This window comes from Enoplosus armatus, chromosome 15 (assembly GCF_043641665.1).
Source record: "Enoplosus armatus isolate fEnoArm2 chromosome 15, fEnoArm2.hap1, whole genome shotgun sequence".
In the NCBI taxonomy this organism is placed as follows: domain Eukaryota; kingdom Metazoa; phylum Chordata; class Actinopteri; order Centrarchiformes; family Enoplosidae; genus Enoplosus; species Enoplosus armatus.
In genome coordinates, this window is record NC_092194.1 from 12,078,280 (window position 1) to 12,091,624 (window position 13,345).

At 40.0% G+C, this 13,345-nt stretch overlaps 1 protein-coding gene across 1 annotated transcript; it reads left to right on the top strand.

Annotated features, from left to right (window-relative positions):
- The first annotated feature begins 5,769 nt into the window (after nucleotides 1–5,769).
- LOC139297975 (snake venom 5'-nucleotidase-like) lies at nucleotides 5,770–11,731 on the top strand. The gene is made up of 9 exons (XM_070920788.1): nucleotides 5,770–6,114; nucleotides 6,249–6,471; nucleotides 6,744–6,932; nucleotides 7,188–7,385; nucleotides 7,852–8,006; nucleotides 8,382–8,490; nucleotides 8,585–8,734; nucleotides 9,650–9,850; nucleotides 11,270–11,731. Exons 1-9 carry the CDS (start codon nucleotides 5,770–5,772, stop codon nucleotides 11,425–11,427), a joined length of 1,728 nt encoding a protein of 575 aa, XP_070776889.1. The 3' UTR covers nucleotides 11,428–11,731.
- Nucleotides 11,732–13,345: the final 1,614 nt, after the last annotated feature.

The following is a 13,345-nucleotide window of genomic DNA, read 5'->3' on the forward strand; positions in this document are numbered from 1 at the left end:
CCTTGATAACTGACAGCTGTAGTGACTGAGACCAAATAGGGCAAATCCAAATCAGGGCAGATCCCTCGTTGTTCTGAGATTCAAGCCTCTCCCTCTCCACCTACCCAAAAACTCCTTCCTATCAAAGTGTTTATGAGATGAGACACGGGAGAAATGACCGAGCAGAGCAGCTAGGTCAGCCATGTTTGGAACCTGCTTCCTAAAAGTATCTCATGTGTACAGCTGTGCAGCAGCAGGAAGTCTGCATTGAGTTTGTGTGTACAGAATTCCTCATGTCAAACATCCCTCCATGGGTCAGTTCCATTTAGTTTGAGGTAATTTACAATAAAACAAAAGCTTAATACTTCTCAGGTCACAGTATATATATATATATATATTTACTTCCTTATCATTCTTTTTCTCATTGTAGGATAACTATACAGTACAGTTAAACTGCTTCAGCAGCTAATTTAATTATAACAAATAAGTTCAATAGCGTTTGTAAACTTTCACTGGAAGTGCAAATATTTATTAAGTGTATAAAATGTCCCTCAGCTTCATCATGCATAGTCAGTGGAGTAGCAAAGCAGATTTACTGAGGGACTGAGCTTAAGTACAATTTCAAGCTACTTCATAGTTTTACTCCACTACATTTCAGAGGAAAATATTGAATGTTTTACTTCATTACATTTGCCCCGTGTACTTTTAAGAGTTTACATCCAAAACATATAATGAACGTATTAAATATGACTTATTGTTATAAATTAAACACCCTGCAGTATATAAATGAGTTCAAACTAGCTCCACCTCGACCGTCTACAACATTTAAAGGGGAAGTGCGCTCATTTTATCCATCAAAGTCTGTTAGCAGTCTTTGGGTGGAGTATTTCTGCATAGGTTAAAACATATGTATGAGCCTTTTGTGGCTCCAGAGGAAACTGTGTGAAGTCGGATAAATTGCCTCTAGTGATGTCACTTTAGCGCCTACTAGTATAATCTCCAAAATGTCGCCTGTCAAATCTTGAGTCTGACAATGTTACAGGAGGACAATGTTAAATCGGTGGAGTACTCCTTCAAAATGCTGTTTACAAATAATATACTACTACTTACTTTCTATACTTCAATATATTTTGCTGTACTGAGTGAAATTTGAATGCAGGACTTTTACTAGTATTTTTACAGTGTAGTGTGGTATTTACTTCAGTACAGGATCTGAGTACTTCCTCCACCAGTGTGAATACTCTGAGGGCTGCATTTAAGTACAATGAGAGAATCAAATATAGGACACATGTTGAGTTGCAGTGTGTCCCAGCCTGGTCTGATGGCATATGGCGCCTTCTGCTCCGCCAGTCAGCTCTCGAAGGCCTCCAGCTAAAAATGTATTGGGAGAGATACGGGCTTCTATTTGCAACTGGGGACTTTTTGGGTTCAAACTTTTCAAATCTGATGATCGGATAAAGGAGCTGGTGCCACTATGTAGGGGACTGTGCCACTTTTTTTGGAGGTCTTGTGCCCCATTTTTTGGAGACCCTCACTTATGTGGACATTGTCAAGTAAAGGGCTGCTCGCTTGTAGTGCATTTCAGCACGCAGCTACAAGGAAGGAGAGGGGAGGAAATCTATACTAAATGCAGCGTATAGAGCAGAATTGTATTCCCAGGAGGGAAACGTGACAGGAAAAGAGCTAAGTGGTGATGGAGACTGCTGATTGATAACAGGCCTCTGTTACTGCGGTCAAACTCAGTTTAGCTTGAGTGGAAGTAGCCCAGTCCATTTAGAGACTGAATGGTCAGATGGGAAACTGACTGCAGGCGGTTATGAGTTTTATCAGCAGCTTTGGAGAGCTGGAACTGGTGCACACTTTGAGGAGAGAAAAGCAAGCGTAGAATTGATTTATTAAGCCCAGGCAATGATGCTGCAGTGATACCATTGTGTCAGTCACTGAGGTTTCATTGCATAATGCATATCATTCTCTTACTAAGTATTCATAGCGTGCAACTACAGTATCACAGATGGCCTCATTTGAACAATTAAAGGAAGATTACCCGGCGGTATAGATTGCAAACATTGTAATTGGCGTGTTGCTCTGAGATAGAACAGGGCTTGATTATGTGAGCGTGTGAGATGAAATTTGATTTGTGTGTGTTTGCGTACATACTGTATGTGTGAGGTTTGTGTGCTGAAAGAGACAGAGGGTGATAGCGTGAGGAGGCTCATCTTCAGTGGGCAGACAAGTGCTAATAGCACACATCAGTGCTGGTGTGGGTGATGGCTCGTGGAGTGTGAAAGGGAGAGGGTATTGATGAGGACGGGCACGGGGGTTGAAGTTAGGAACAAGCATCACTGAAATTCATCACCCTGTCAGCAATATCCAAAAATCAAGGCTGTGGATAATCCTGGAGAAACATTATATTGTTATGTATGTAATGCAAATGTTAGAGATGCAGGGCTGCAGTCACAGCTGCTGCTTCACTTCAAGAACGGCGTGTGAGAGACTGCGAGAACAGATGATTTATTGGGTAAACACTGCTCACCTCGCTACCCACGAAGACTCGCTTCCATCAAGGATAGCAGAAAGTTAACCCGCTTTATCGCAGCTGCATTTGCTCAAAGTTTCCTCGACATGAAAGATTATGCTATCACAGCGAGCGTCTGCACAATTAAGTGCTTTTAGCGGCCCAAAGGAGCACTAAACAGCAGAAAGCAGAGGGCACAGGGATCCAGTGTTCCTAAAAGGCTAGAGAAACCTAATATCACTGTGTGTGAATAATGTTTAGGCTGTAGCTTCACCAGTACAACGCCATCTGTCTAACTGTGTCAACTCCTTTGTCAGGCTGCACCAGATGCAACCTTTAGCAGTTTTGTGGACTGTTTTACACCAAACACTGCGAGCTATTGCACGTCAAGGCTACCCACTTAGTGAACTGCCGGCTTCCTGGTGGAGTACTTCCATTTTATGCAGCTTTAAACTTCACTACATTTCAGAGGGAAGTCTTGTACTTTTCACTCCAGTATATTCATTTGATATATTTTATCGCTTTGCAGGTTCATATTATTAATACAAAATAGAATCAACAACATACATTATGATGTCTTATCATAGGTTAATATACTCTGCAGTTAGAAATTAGCTCCACCTTTACCAGCCGCAACACTAAAGTGATGCTTTACTTGCTTTCATTTCAGTCAGGGGAAGTATGGATGGTTAGCTTCCCCGAGTGGAGGTGGCAGAGTTCAGTAAAGAAATGGCCTCAGGTATGAAGGTTGCTCTTTTCCTATTTGCTCTACAAGTGGGGCGGCACAGGTCGACCAGATGGGAGCCACTAAAAGTCCTGGAACAAGATGTGTGTGTTGGGTCATAAAGGATTTCACTGGCCTGAAGAGTGTGTTGCTTGTACATTGTGGCCAGAGACCTTAAAGGGAGACCCATGATCTTGGAGCATGTACTGCATGTTCTGGATGGCGAGAGACTGGCACCAGCGAGTCTTTGAAAAGGTGATAATAGTCTCTGTGAAGCAGTAAGAAGTTAACATGATGTGGGGACCACTCCAAATGAGTTCAGCTTCTTCAGTAAGTACTGGTGCTGCTGCTGCTGACGCTTTTGAGCTATGTCATCTGTATTACTGTCAAATTTCAGATGCTAATCAAAAAACTGTACCCAGGTACAACTGACTGGACATGGCTTCAAATCTCACACATTTCTCTATAATATTAAATATGTATAATTAAAAACTTCTTGTGCGATGATGCATGTCACTTTTGATCATGCTCAGTGGTTCTATTATTATATAGTTTTTCAGTTTTCATTGCTCATCGGGTTCTTTCATGCTGTATTGAAAGATCAGTATCAGGTTTTGTTGATGTTGACTTCACTCCCTGAGATCTGTTTTTGTTTCTCATTCTGTTTCTCACACTGTAATTGTTTTCTAAACTGATATTTTCAGCGGCATCTTTTCACTCGGCATTTAAAATGTGACAGAAAACACATTGTGTTTTATTTATTTCCTTAGTTTTCCTATCTGCAGAATAGCTCAAGGCTGTCACAAATAAAAAGAGTCTTCAAAGGCCGATCTCACCTATTTCCTCCAAAATGTTTGTTGATTTCTTCAGTGACATTAAGTCCTTGTTGTTTACTAGACTTCCTCACCATTCACATGCCATTATTATTCCATTATTGAATTATTGGCCTATGCTGTTATAGTATCTATCTTTAAAGTATTTCATTCATGAGGAAAACATATTTGGGAGCCACAGTGCTTCTGTTTGAGTAACCTTTGATTAACCTTTAGTGGTGTAGTCCCAGTCTCTCCACTAAGGGGTGCTGCTGGGTGAGGGGCACCTTGTTCAACAGAACCCCTTACAGACTGCAGAGTGTGGTGATTCATTCAAATATACTGCTGGAGAGTTGTAAATAGACATTACTTTGTATTTGACCTATTACTATGATTTTGTGGAAAGTGTGTATTTGTATTTTTTTCTAGAATTACTTTTTCTCTGGAAAAAGGAAGTATATTCCATGAAAAATACAAATGAAATAGTCGTAGTTGAAGTAGATGAAGTTGAAGATGTTAGAATTAATAAGTTAGATTAGTTGCTAAATTAGAATTATCACATACTAAGTCAAAATTGAGATAGAAGTTAATATTTTGACTTAAAATCAAAATTTTAACTTTCTTAGACAATGTTATTCTTGAATTTATTTGTCAGGGATGGCATTAAAACATTCATCCAAGCAAAGAGATGCTTCTTACCATCTGAAGTCCCTGAGCAGAGAGACTACAGAATACAATAAATAATCTATTACCCACAGTGACTCCCGTGCTTTCTTTCCAATATAACCTACCCATCCCATCTCAAGGTATCTTATGCAGGTGTATAAAAATACGGATCTCAAATTAACACTGAGATGACTGGTTAGTCTTCTTACAGTCCACATTTCAACATCACTAAAGAAGTTTTGAGATACTATAACTATAACTATAATAAGTCAGAATTCTGACTTACTTAAGTTGAAACTGTTTCTTATCTATCTCATAATGTTGACTTACCACTAGTGTCTAACTTTGGCACCACTTTCTAAAAAGGTACCCTTTATAAAGGATTTGTAACTAATGACTTCATTCATGTAAATAATTTACTGTTGCTTTATAGATCAGATGTAAGGCATTAAGGGACTGTATGAAGATTATTAGTGGTAGGTGGGGTCAGGACAGGGGGAGGGTCATGTATTTCTTTTTTTTGTTGTTGTTGCAGTTGCAGGTAGGGTAGTCTGATTTTCTTTGGAGGGCAGGAGGTGGTCTTTATTATTTCATGCTCCAGATTTATGTTTTATTTCACACTTTTGTTTTAAATGTCATTATAATGCTTCTCTTTGCCTGTGTAAAGCATTTCCTCTGTTATATACGTGCTAAGCTGCCTTTACCCGTGAGATTTACTGTGAAAATAGTAACGTTATGTGAAATTGTTTTATGAAAAACATGCATTTTGCCCTTTTCTAGAAGGTATCTGGCAACCCAAAAGTTGTTCCTATTAACTGCTTGAATCTGACCTTTAAAGCTTCAGTAAATTTGGGGAAATTGTGTAGGCTATTGACCATTTATAAACTCATTAGTTACAGTTTATAGACCCGTTATAAAAGGTGCTCTAACTTTTCGAGGGAATAATCTAACATACTGTGACCTCCGTTTCTTCCTCTGTGCTTTAACACATCCTACTTCGGCGGAGAAGCCCACGCCTTTCTCATGTGCTATACATTCTTTGGCACTGGTGGGTTTTTACGCACAGCGCCACGATGAGCGTCTGGACCTCTCGGTGCGCGCTCCTCACCTGGCTCTGCCTCTCTCTGCTTTTGAACTGTTCGGGCAGTGGGTCGACTTTCGAGGTGACACTGCTTCACACCAACGACAACCACGCGCGGATCGAGGAGACCAGCGAGGACTCGGGGAAGTGTCCAGCCAGGGGTCCTTGCTTCGCTGGGGTCGCCAGGAGGTTCACCAAAGTATCGGAGATCCGGAAAAAGGAGAAGAATGTGTTGTTTCTAGATGCTGGAGACCAGTTCCAGGGGACCGTCTGGTTCAACTACTATAAAGGCGCCGAAGCAGCTTACTTCATGAACAAACTTGGTTATGATGCGATGGTAAATACTCTTTTAATTGTGATGTGTTTTTAAGATAAATTGCTGTAATAGTAGAATTGTAGAGTTATTCTTTTGATTTGATGAACTTATTGGAGTCCATCGGTTAATAAAATCCATGTCCTTTTGTATTTTAGGCTTTTGGAAACCATGAGTTTGACAATGGAGTGGAGGGTCTCATCCAGCCCTTCCTCCAGAATGTAAATTGCTCTGTGGTGAGTGCCAACATAAAACCTGACCAGACTCTGGCCACAAAACTCAGTGGCTACTACCAGCCCTACACTGTCATAAATGTGGGCTCAGAGAAAGTGGCTGTGGTCGGCTACACCACTGCGGAGACCCCTTTCTTGTCCATGCCAGGTAAAAGCATCATGTGTTGTTTGATTTTAATGCTTTTAATGTCCTTATTGGCACATTGCTGTATGCAGCAGTTCATGTACACAGTGAGTTGAAGCTTTGTTAGTCCAGTACAGACCAATTCACTTAATGAAACTCTCTAGAGCTTTTTCCATTGTGGTTTATAGTACTTTTATATTTTATTTACACCCTTATGTCATTTGATCGTAATCTCACCACTGAAAGTTTGTGACCATGTGAAATAACCCTAGTTCCCTTTTTCCCCTGTGTGTTAGGCCAACACCTAAAGTTTGAGGACGAGGTGGAGGCACTTCAGCTTCAGGTCGATAAGCTGGAAGCCTTAGGCTATAATAAGATCATCGCCCTGGGCCACTCAGGGTTTGATGTGGATCAAGACATCGCCAAGCGTGTGAGAGGGGTCGACGTCGTTATTGGAGGACACACCAACACATTCCTCTATATAGGTGTTTTTATCCTATTTTAATCCCTTCAGCTCTATTCTAGTGGCTGAGGTTTAGAAAAGACGGACTTATTCAGTTCAGCTTCAGAAATCAGTCTCTTTTTTTACCATTTCCACTATGCTCAGATACCTCAACTGTGTTTCACAGATGCAAAAAGGTTCGGTTAAAAACTGAAAGAGCAAAGCCATGGTTTCACCTTCACCATAACAGGACGTGAGAAACAGTGCACTACTAACCTCAAAATGTCTTTCTCTGCAGGAAAACCCCCATCCACTGAAGTGCCAGCAGGTCCGTACCCTTTTATGGTGAGGTCTGATGATGGGAGAAACGTGCCGGTGGTCCAGGCCTTTGCCTTTGGGAAGTATCTTGGATACTTGAAAGTTTCCTTTGATGAGGCTGGGAACGTGATTAAAGCTGCTGGAAACCCCATCCTCATGGACAGCAGCATACCTCAAGGTAGACTGCAATGACAGCCTGAATGTCAGTAATTACACATGGCCCATGTTTGACTTTTCAGTTGTTGTTTCACTGGTTGAAAGGTTGAAACAATTAATTGAAACCAAATTAGATTTTATCATGTTAAAATGACTTTATGTGACATTAACTGTCTGTGTGCAATGCTCAGGTAAATAAATAATTAGTGCACATCTTGGAATAATTATGGTAATAACTGTGATGTGTACACAGCTGTTTAAACAAACTGTGTTAAAACAAAACATCTGCCTTGTGGATTATTCATAAAAAATCCAAATGCATCCAGATTACATCTGATTATGTTCCGAAACAGTTTAATGCATGCTCTGATTGTTAAAAATGCAACATAATCCATTTTCCGTTGTCAAGGGTTCGTTCAAAATAAAATAAACGTGTCTTGTGTTTTCATAAAACCTTTTTTATGCAACTCTTGCTGCAACTGTCTCAGACCCAGATATCCTTGCTGACGTTGAGAAGTGGAAGAAAAACTTGGCTCAGTACTCCTCACAGTATGTCGGACAGACCTTGGTCTACCTCAATGGGACGTTTGAAGAGTGTCGATTTCGGGAGTGTAACCTTGGAAACCTGATCTGTGATGCTATGGTAATAACTCATTCCTTCAGTTATTAATTTACAGTATATTTAGAGAGCCTTAGCTACTCCCTCACTTTGTTGGCCAGTTTTATCAACAACTGAAACAAAAGATAAACATTTTCTTTTTGTTGACTTCACTCTGACTGTAACATCAGATTCTGTCTGTGCATGTTCAGTGTTATGCAACAAGTGGGAATTTGTGGAATTGAGAGGGCTGCAGGGGTTTGGAGGAGGCCGACGTAAATACCACTTAGCAGTCCACAATCCACTTTAGGCTGTGCACAGTGACAAAAGGTCTCCACAACCACAGGAGAGAAACTGTTTCCAAGACGTAGAGTTTGACTGCTGAATAACATTCATTTTTTTCCCTTTCTGCGTTGACAGATTTATCACAATATAAAGTATTCAAGTGAGCTGCAGTGGAACCACGTGGGCATATGTATGCTGAATAGTGGGGCCATCCGGACAGCTATAGACGAGCGCTACAAAAATGGTACTTCTCTTTTCTTTCTACAGAATTACTGAGTCACTTTGCACTGACTGTGGTTGTAGTTTCTTTTTATAGTGTAATGGCGTTTACTTTTTAGGCTCCATAACTATGGAGGAGATCCTCACCGTCTTACCATTTGGAGGAACCTTTGACTTGGTCCAGATAAAGGGATCAACAGTGAAAAGGGCCTTTGAGCACTCCATTCACAGATATGGAAGCATGTCCGGAGAATTTCTTCAAGTCTCAGGTCTGTCTTCTGGCCCCTGGGCTCCTGCTTCATCCAGGGATAATATTGACTATTACCTTCTCTGGTCAGGTTTTGTATTTAAGGAATAATTTGATATTTTGGTAAATGTGCCTATTCACTTTTACGCTTCTTGGATGAGAAGATCTATACCACTCTCATGTCCATCTGGTAAATATGAAGCTACTGCCAGCAGCCAGTTAGCATAGCTTAGCATAAAGACTGGAAACAGGGGTGAAACAGGTGCCTTGAAACAACTCCAGCACCTCCACACCCACGTACGTGTCACTTCGTCTGTGTTTAACAACAAACAAGCAACAAATGGAAAACAAGACATTAAACATATAGTTTAACTGCCAGTTAAGATATACCGAACATCAACAGCTAACGTGAGATGAACCCTGGTGACTGACCACAGTCCAGAAAAGTGCGGTCCTCAACTGATGGCTAACTAACTGAATATAGGCAATTTTGAGAAATACGCTTTCGAGAGTTTGATGTTTGTTTTGTTGTTTGTTTTTCCGTTGAAAATGAAGCTACCACCAGCAACCAGTTAGCTTAGCATAAAGACTAGAAACAGGGGGAAACAGCTAGCCTGGCTCTGTCCAAAGCTAACCAAATTTGCCTTCCAGTATCTCTGTAGCTCACTATCCTGTAAAATCACAAATTGATGTTTTTACACGTTGGTTTTGTACAGATAAACAAAACAAGACGTAAATTGTTAAAAAGCTGTTGGGCAGAAACGCAGCGCATGGGCAGGAGGCAGTTAGCTTCTACTAAAAGACGTGAAATGCAATTCCCGATCCCGGTATCTGAAACGTTGCTGTGTCTTCTTAGCTGCCAGCTAGCCACCAGTAGCTTATGTAACACTTTTTTAAGCAAAAAAACATTTCCTAATTTTCTCTGTGACATTTCTAGGCATTCACATCGACTATGACCTCTCCAAACCAGTGAACCAGCGCGTAGTGTCTGTGTCCATGCTCTGCACTGAGTGCCGTGTGCCCAAGTATGAGCCGCTAGACCTGGAGAAGACGTACACTGTGGTCATGTCTTCATACATGGTGGCCGGAGGTGATGGTTTTACCATGATCAAGGAGGGGTTACTGAAGCACAACACAGGTGGGCAGCAGACGAGGTTCAGTAATGGTGTGTGAGATATGATGAGCATTTACTTGAAATTAAATGCAAGTTAGTGGTTGTAAGTGTCACTGCTTGATACTCAAGTGAAAAATATCTAACAGCCAAGCAAAGAGACGATTACCGACCAATGTTTCTGATTAAGATAATTCCTTAGAGTTGGCAGATTGCTAAAAAAGCTCGCTCCAGGTCTCTGATGTTTTAAAACTCCTTCCTCCAGTGCTTTTCTTTCCAGTTGGACGGGACCTTGAGTAAGCCCTTTAATGTTTTTTTAATGTCAAATCATTTGAAGGGGCTTTTCATTGATTACACTTATTTAGTCAGTCATTCAGTGTGGTGCTCACTGGTAATCTTTAAATGTCCCTGAATGGACTCTCTGGAAGAATATTTGGAACTTGAAGTGTGTTTTATAGATCACTTAAATCATGAGTGGGGGACAATCTATGGGAGCCATGAGTTCCAGATGTGAATCTAGAATTAATTCTTCCCACTTTCAGTTTCCTGTGAAACATCTTGAGAACATATGGATGCATATAAGTTGTTTTACTACAATAAACTGGTTCTCTAGCTCAGATTTCTCAAACTTGGCACCTGGTGTCACATTCAAAAGTCTATCCAAAATAATGGAAAAGTCCATTTTAAAAACAGGAAGAGCACCCAGAAGAAAGAGGGGAAGCCGTTCAGCGCAAAACAAAAAAATATATGAAAGGGAGGATGTTGCCTTGGGAAGAGCGCCAAGCTTGAAACGTGATGAACAAAACTTGGATGGATTGCCATGAAATTTGGTACAAACATCATCAGCATGTTAGCATTGTCATTGTAGCGTGTTAGCATGCTGATGTTAGCATTAGCTCAAAGCACCACTGTGCCTAAATGCAGCCTCACAGAGTCGTTAGCATGGCTGTACACACTTGGTTGTGTTTTCTCTTTCTGTGCAATAACATGATAATGATGATGATGAAACATGATAATAATCCTTAATACTTTTTGTATTGGTTTCCCCTCATTCATCTATACATTTACATGTCTTTCACTGTATTTACTCACTTGAAATGAATGCAAGGACATTATGGCTGCAGCTGTCCTATAAGCAACACACTGCAGGGTGCAGTTTATCCATCAGTGATCACATGTCTCAGGAAAGAGTCCCTGTCCACTCATTTTAAGATGAATACTATATACTGTTATTGTACATTTTGGACTCTTGGGGAACTAATTTAAACTCACTCTGGTAGGAATGATTTATTTAAAGCAGATGAATAGTTTTAATATGGCTCTGCAGCTGTCTCTAATGCTCACACAGCTTACAGCACTGTACAATTGAGAACAGGTGGTTTTAAGCATCAACAGGAAGGAGATACAATTTTATTCAGCAAGCTGTCATTTTCTTGCCTCTTGCAGGTGATATGGACATTGCTGTTTTTTCCAAATACATCTCGGACATGAAGCGTGTGTACCCTGCAGTGGAAGGCCGGATCACCTTCAGGAACTCAGCTGTCTTCGCAGCCCACAGCCTTGGTTTGTTGCTGCTGGGTTTATGTCTGTCCCTGGCCCTCTGATTGGCTTTTTACTCTCTGGGAAACTGTGATAAACTGAAGGGCAAGTTTGGCTGCTTGGAAACTCCTCTGGGACTTGGTTAACTGCCTTTCCATCTCGCTGCCTTGAAGGATAACTAGAAGATAACAGGATTGCAGGTTCAGCCTCAGGGTAAATTCAATATCCAGGCAGGAACTTGTCTTATCCCAAAAGGAGCTATGTGTAATACGATCTTACAGACAAGCCTACAAGATGAACAATGTAAATATGAAAACAGTATGTATTGGATATGAATATTGTTGACTGTGCATGTAAGTCATTTGTAGTATGAATGTGTTTTTTCTTGTGAATCTAAAGGAACTGAAGAAATTATTGTGTTATAGTATTTTGAATCCAAGGCAACGCTTCACTGCCGCTATATCTCTGCCTTCCCTCATTGACTAGAAATGGATGGAAACAAGCCAAAGCTTTCAAAATCAAAGTATTTATGCACCTGAATGTGCCTGAATATATTGATCTATTGCAGTTTAGTGTAGACTGTCTTCCACCTTAAACTGAGGTCCATTTAATATGACACCACTCATTCAGATAAACAACAGAGCACTGTGACTGCTCATCAAAAGTCATTTTACAAAGACTTATATTACCCTAGCTATTTGAGTACGTTCATCAAGTATATCAAGTCACAGACTCAATATATTTTACATATGATTTGAAAATAAACTATAGTTTTTAGTACCATTTTCTCCCAGGATGCATTAGTTGGCATATTCCTCTACACAGAGAACAAACTTGAGTTGATAGAATCAAATACTTTTATTCAAAATGTATTGAACACTGCAGTCCTTCTGTTTTTTGTCATTTCATCTGCTTGTTGCCCTTGTTTACTCATCTTTATAAAGTACTTCTGTAAGCTTGTTTGAATGGATTGAAAATGTAAATGGAAGGAGCTTTCTCAGACATTCTCTTCTTTTTATGCATTGAAAGGTAAATGGCATCATGACAACAATTCATCAAAATGAGTCATGAATTTTGACATTGTGACATAGTTAATTATTACTTTGATTATTCATTTAATCTTAGTTGACAAATACCATGTTTTTTTAATTATTAGCCTAAATTATTATGGGTTATTCATTGTTTCAATGTATAATTTATAAAAAGGTCCTTCAGAAATATCTCTCAATTGTGGAGGTAAAGGTAGAAATTGTGTTTTATAAGCTGTTATATATTATTATTATTATTATTTAAATATAATTACATATATCTTTCGAGTCACCAAGCCTGACGTGACATTGTCGAACTGTCACATATCCCATTGTATTACATTTACAAAGACATAAAAAAAAAAGATGAAAGCAACAAACTTCCCAATTTGAGAGAAACTTGGTTTGAGAATTTGAGAATGTTTGGTATGTTCACTAACTAATAAGTTAGTAATCGTTTCAGAACCATTCGCAAATATTTTTGAACTGCATTTTGCAGTAACTCCTAGATGTTAAACTTATGTCATGGCCAGTAGCAACAAAGTGTCATAGCAATTCAGTTGTTCATTTACTCATGTTTAATGAACGCTTTTCTTAAATCAAAAATAGTTTTACCTTTATCATAAAATTCCCACTGCTTGCGTTGCTAGGCAACATGTGGCCACACACCAAACAGCTGCTAGCAGGAAGTGGAGGTAGCAGAAGCCTCAACTGTTGCTCTCTGTTCGAACACCTGCATCACTGACACCAGCCAGCCCATCAGACTTAGCTTCCAAGTTACAGAAGCCTCAGCTGATGCTGCCTGTCCCTTGCCCCGTCCTCTCCCCTGTCACTCAAAAATGTAACAATCAATTAGCCAGTCCGACACCTCAGGGTTCTGGAGTTTAAATAGATAAGAGACTGCATGTGTTGTATATGAATTTTTTTCTTCCTTTCAAATATGAAATTCAGTAAC

Coding starts and splice junctions, on each gene's coding strand:
- LOC139297975 (XM_070920788.1), top strand. CDS start 5,770: ATGAGCGTCTGGACCTCTCGGTGCGCGCTCCTCACCTGGCTCTGCCTC. Junction 6,472..6,743: donor CCCTTTCTTGTCCATGCCAG/GTAAAAGCATCA, acceptor CCTGTGTGTTAG/GCCAACACCTAAAGTTTGAG. Junction 6,933..7,187: donor CAACACATTCCTCTATATAG/GTGTTTTTATCC, acceptor CTTTCTCTGCAG/GAAAACCCCCATCCACTGAA.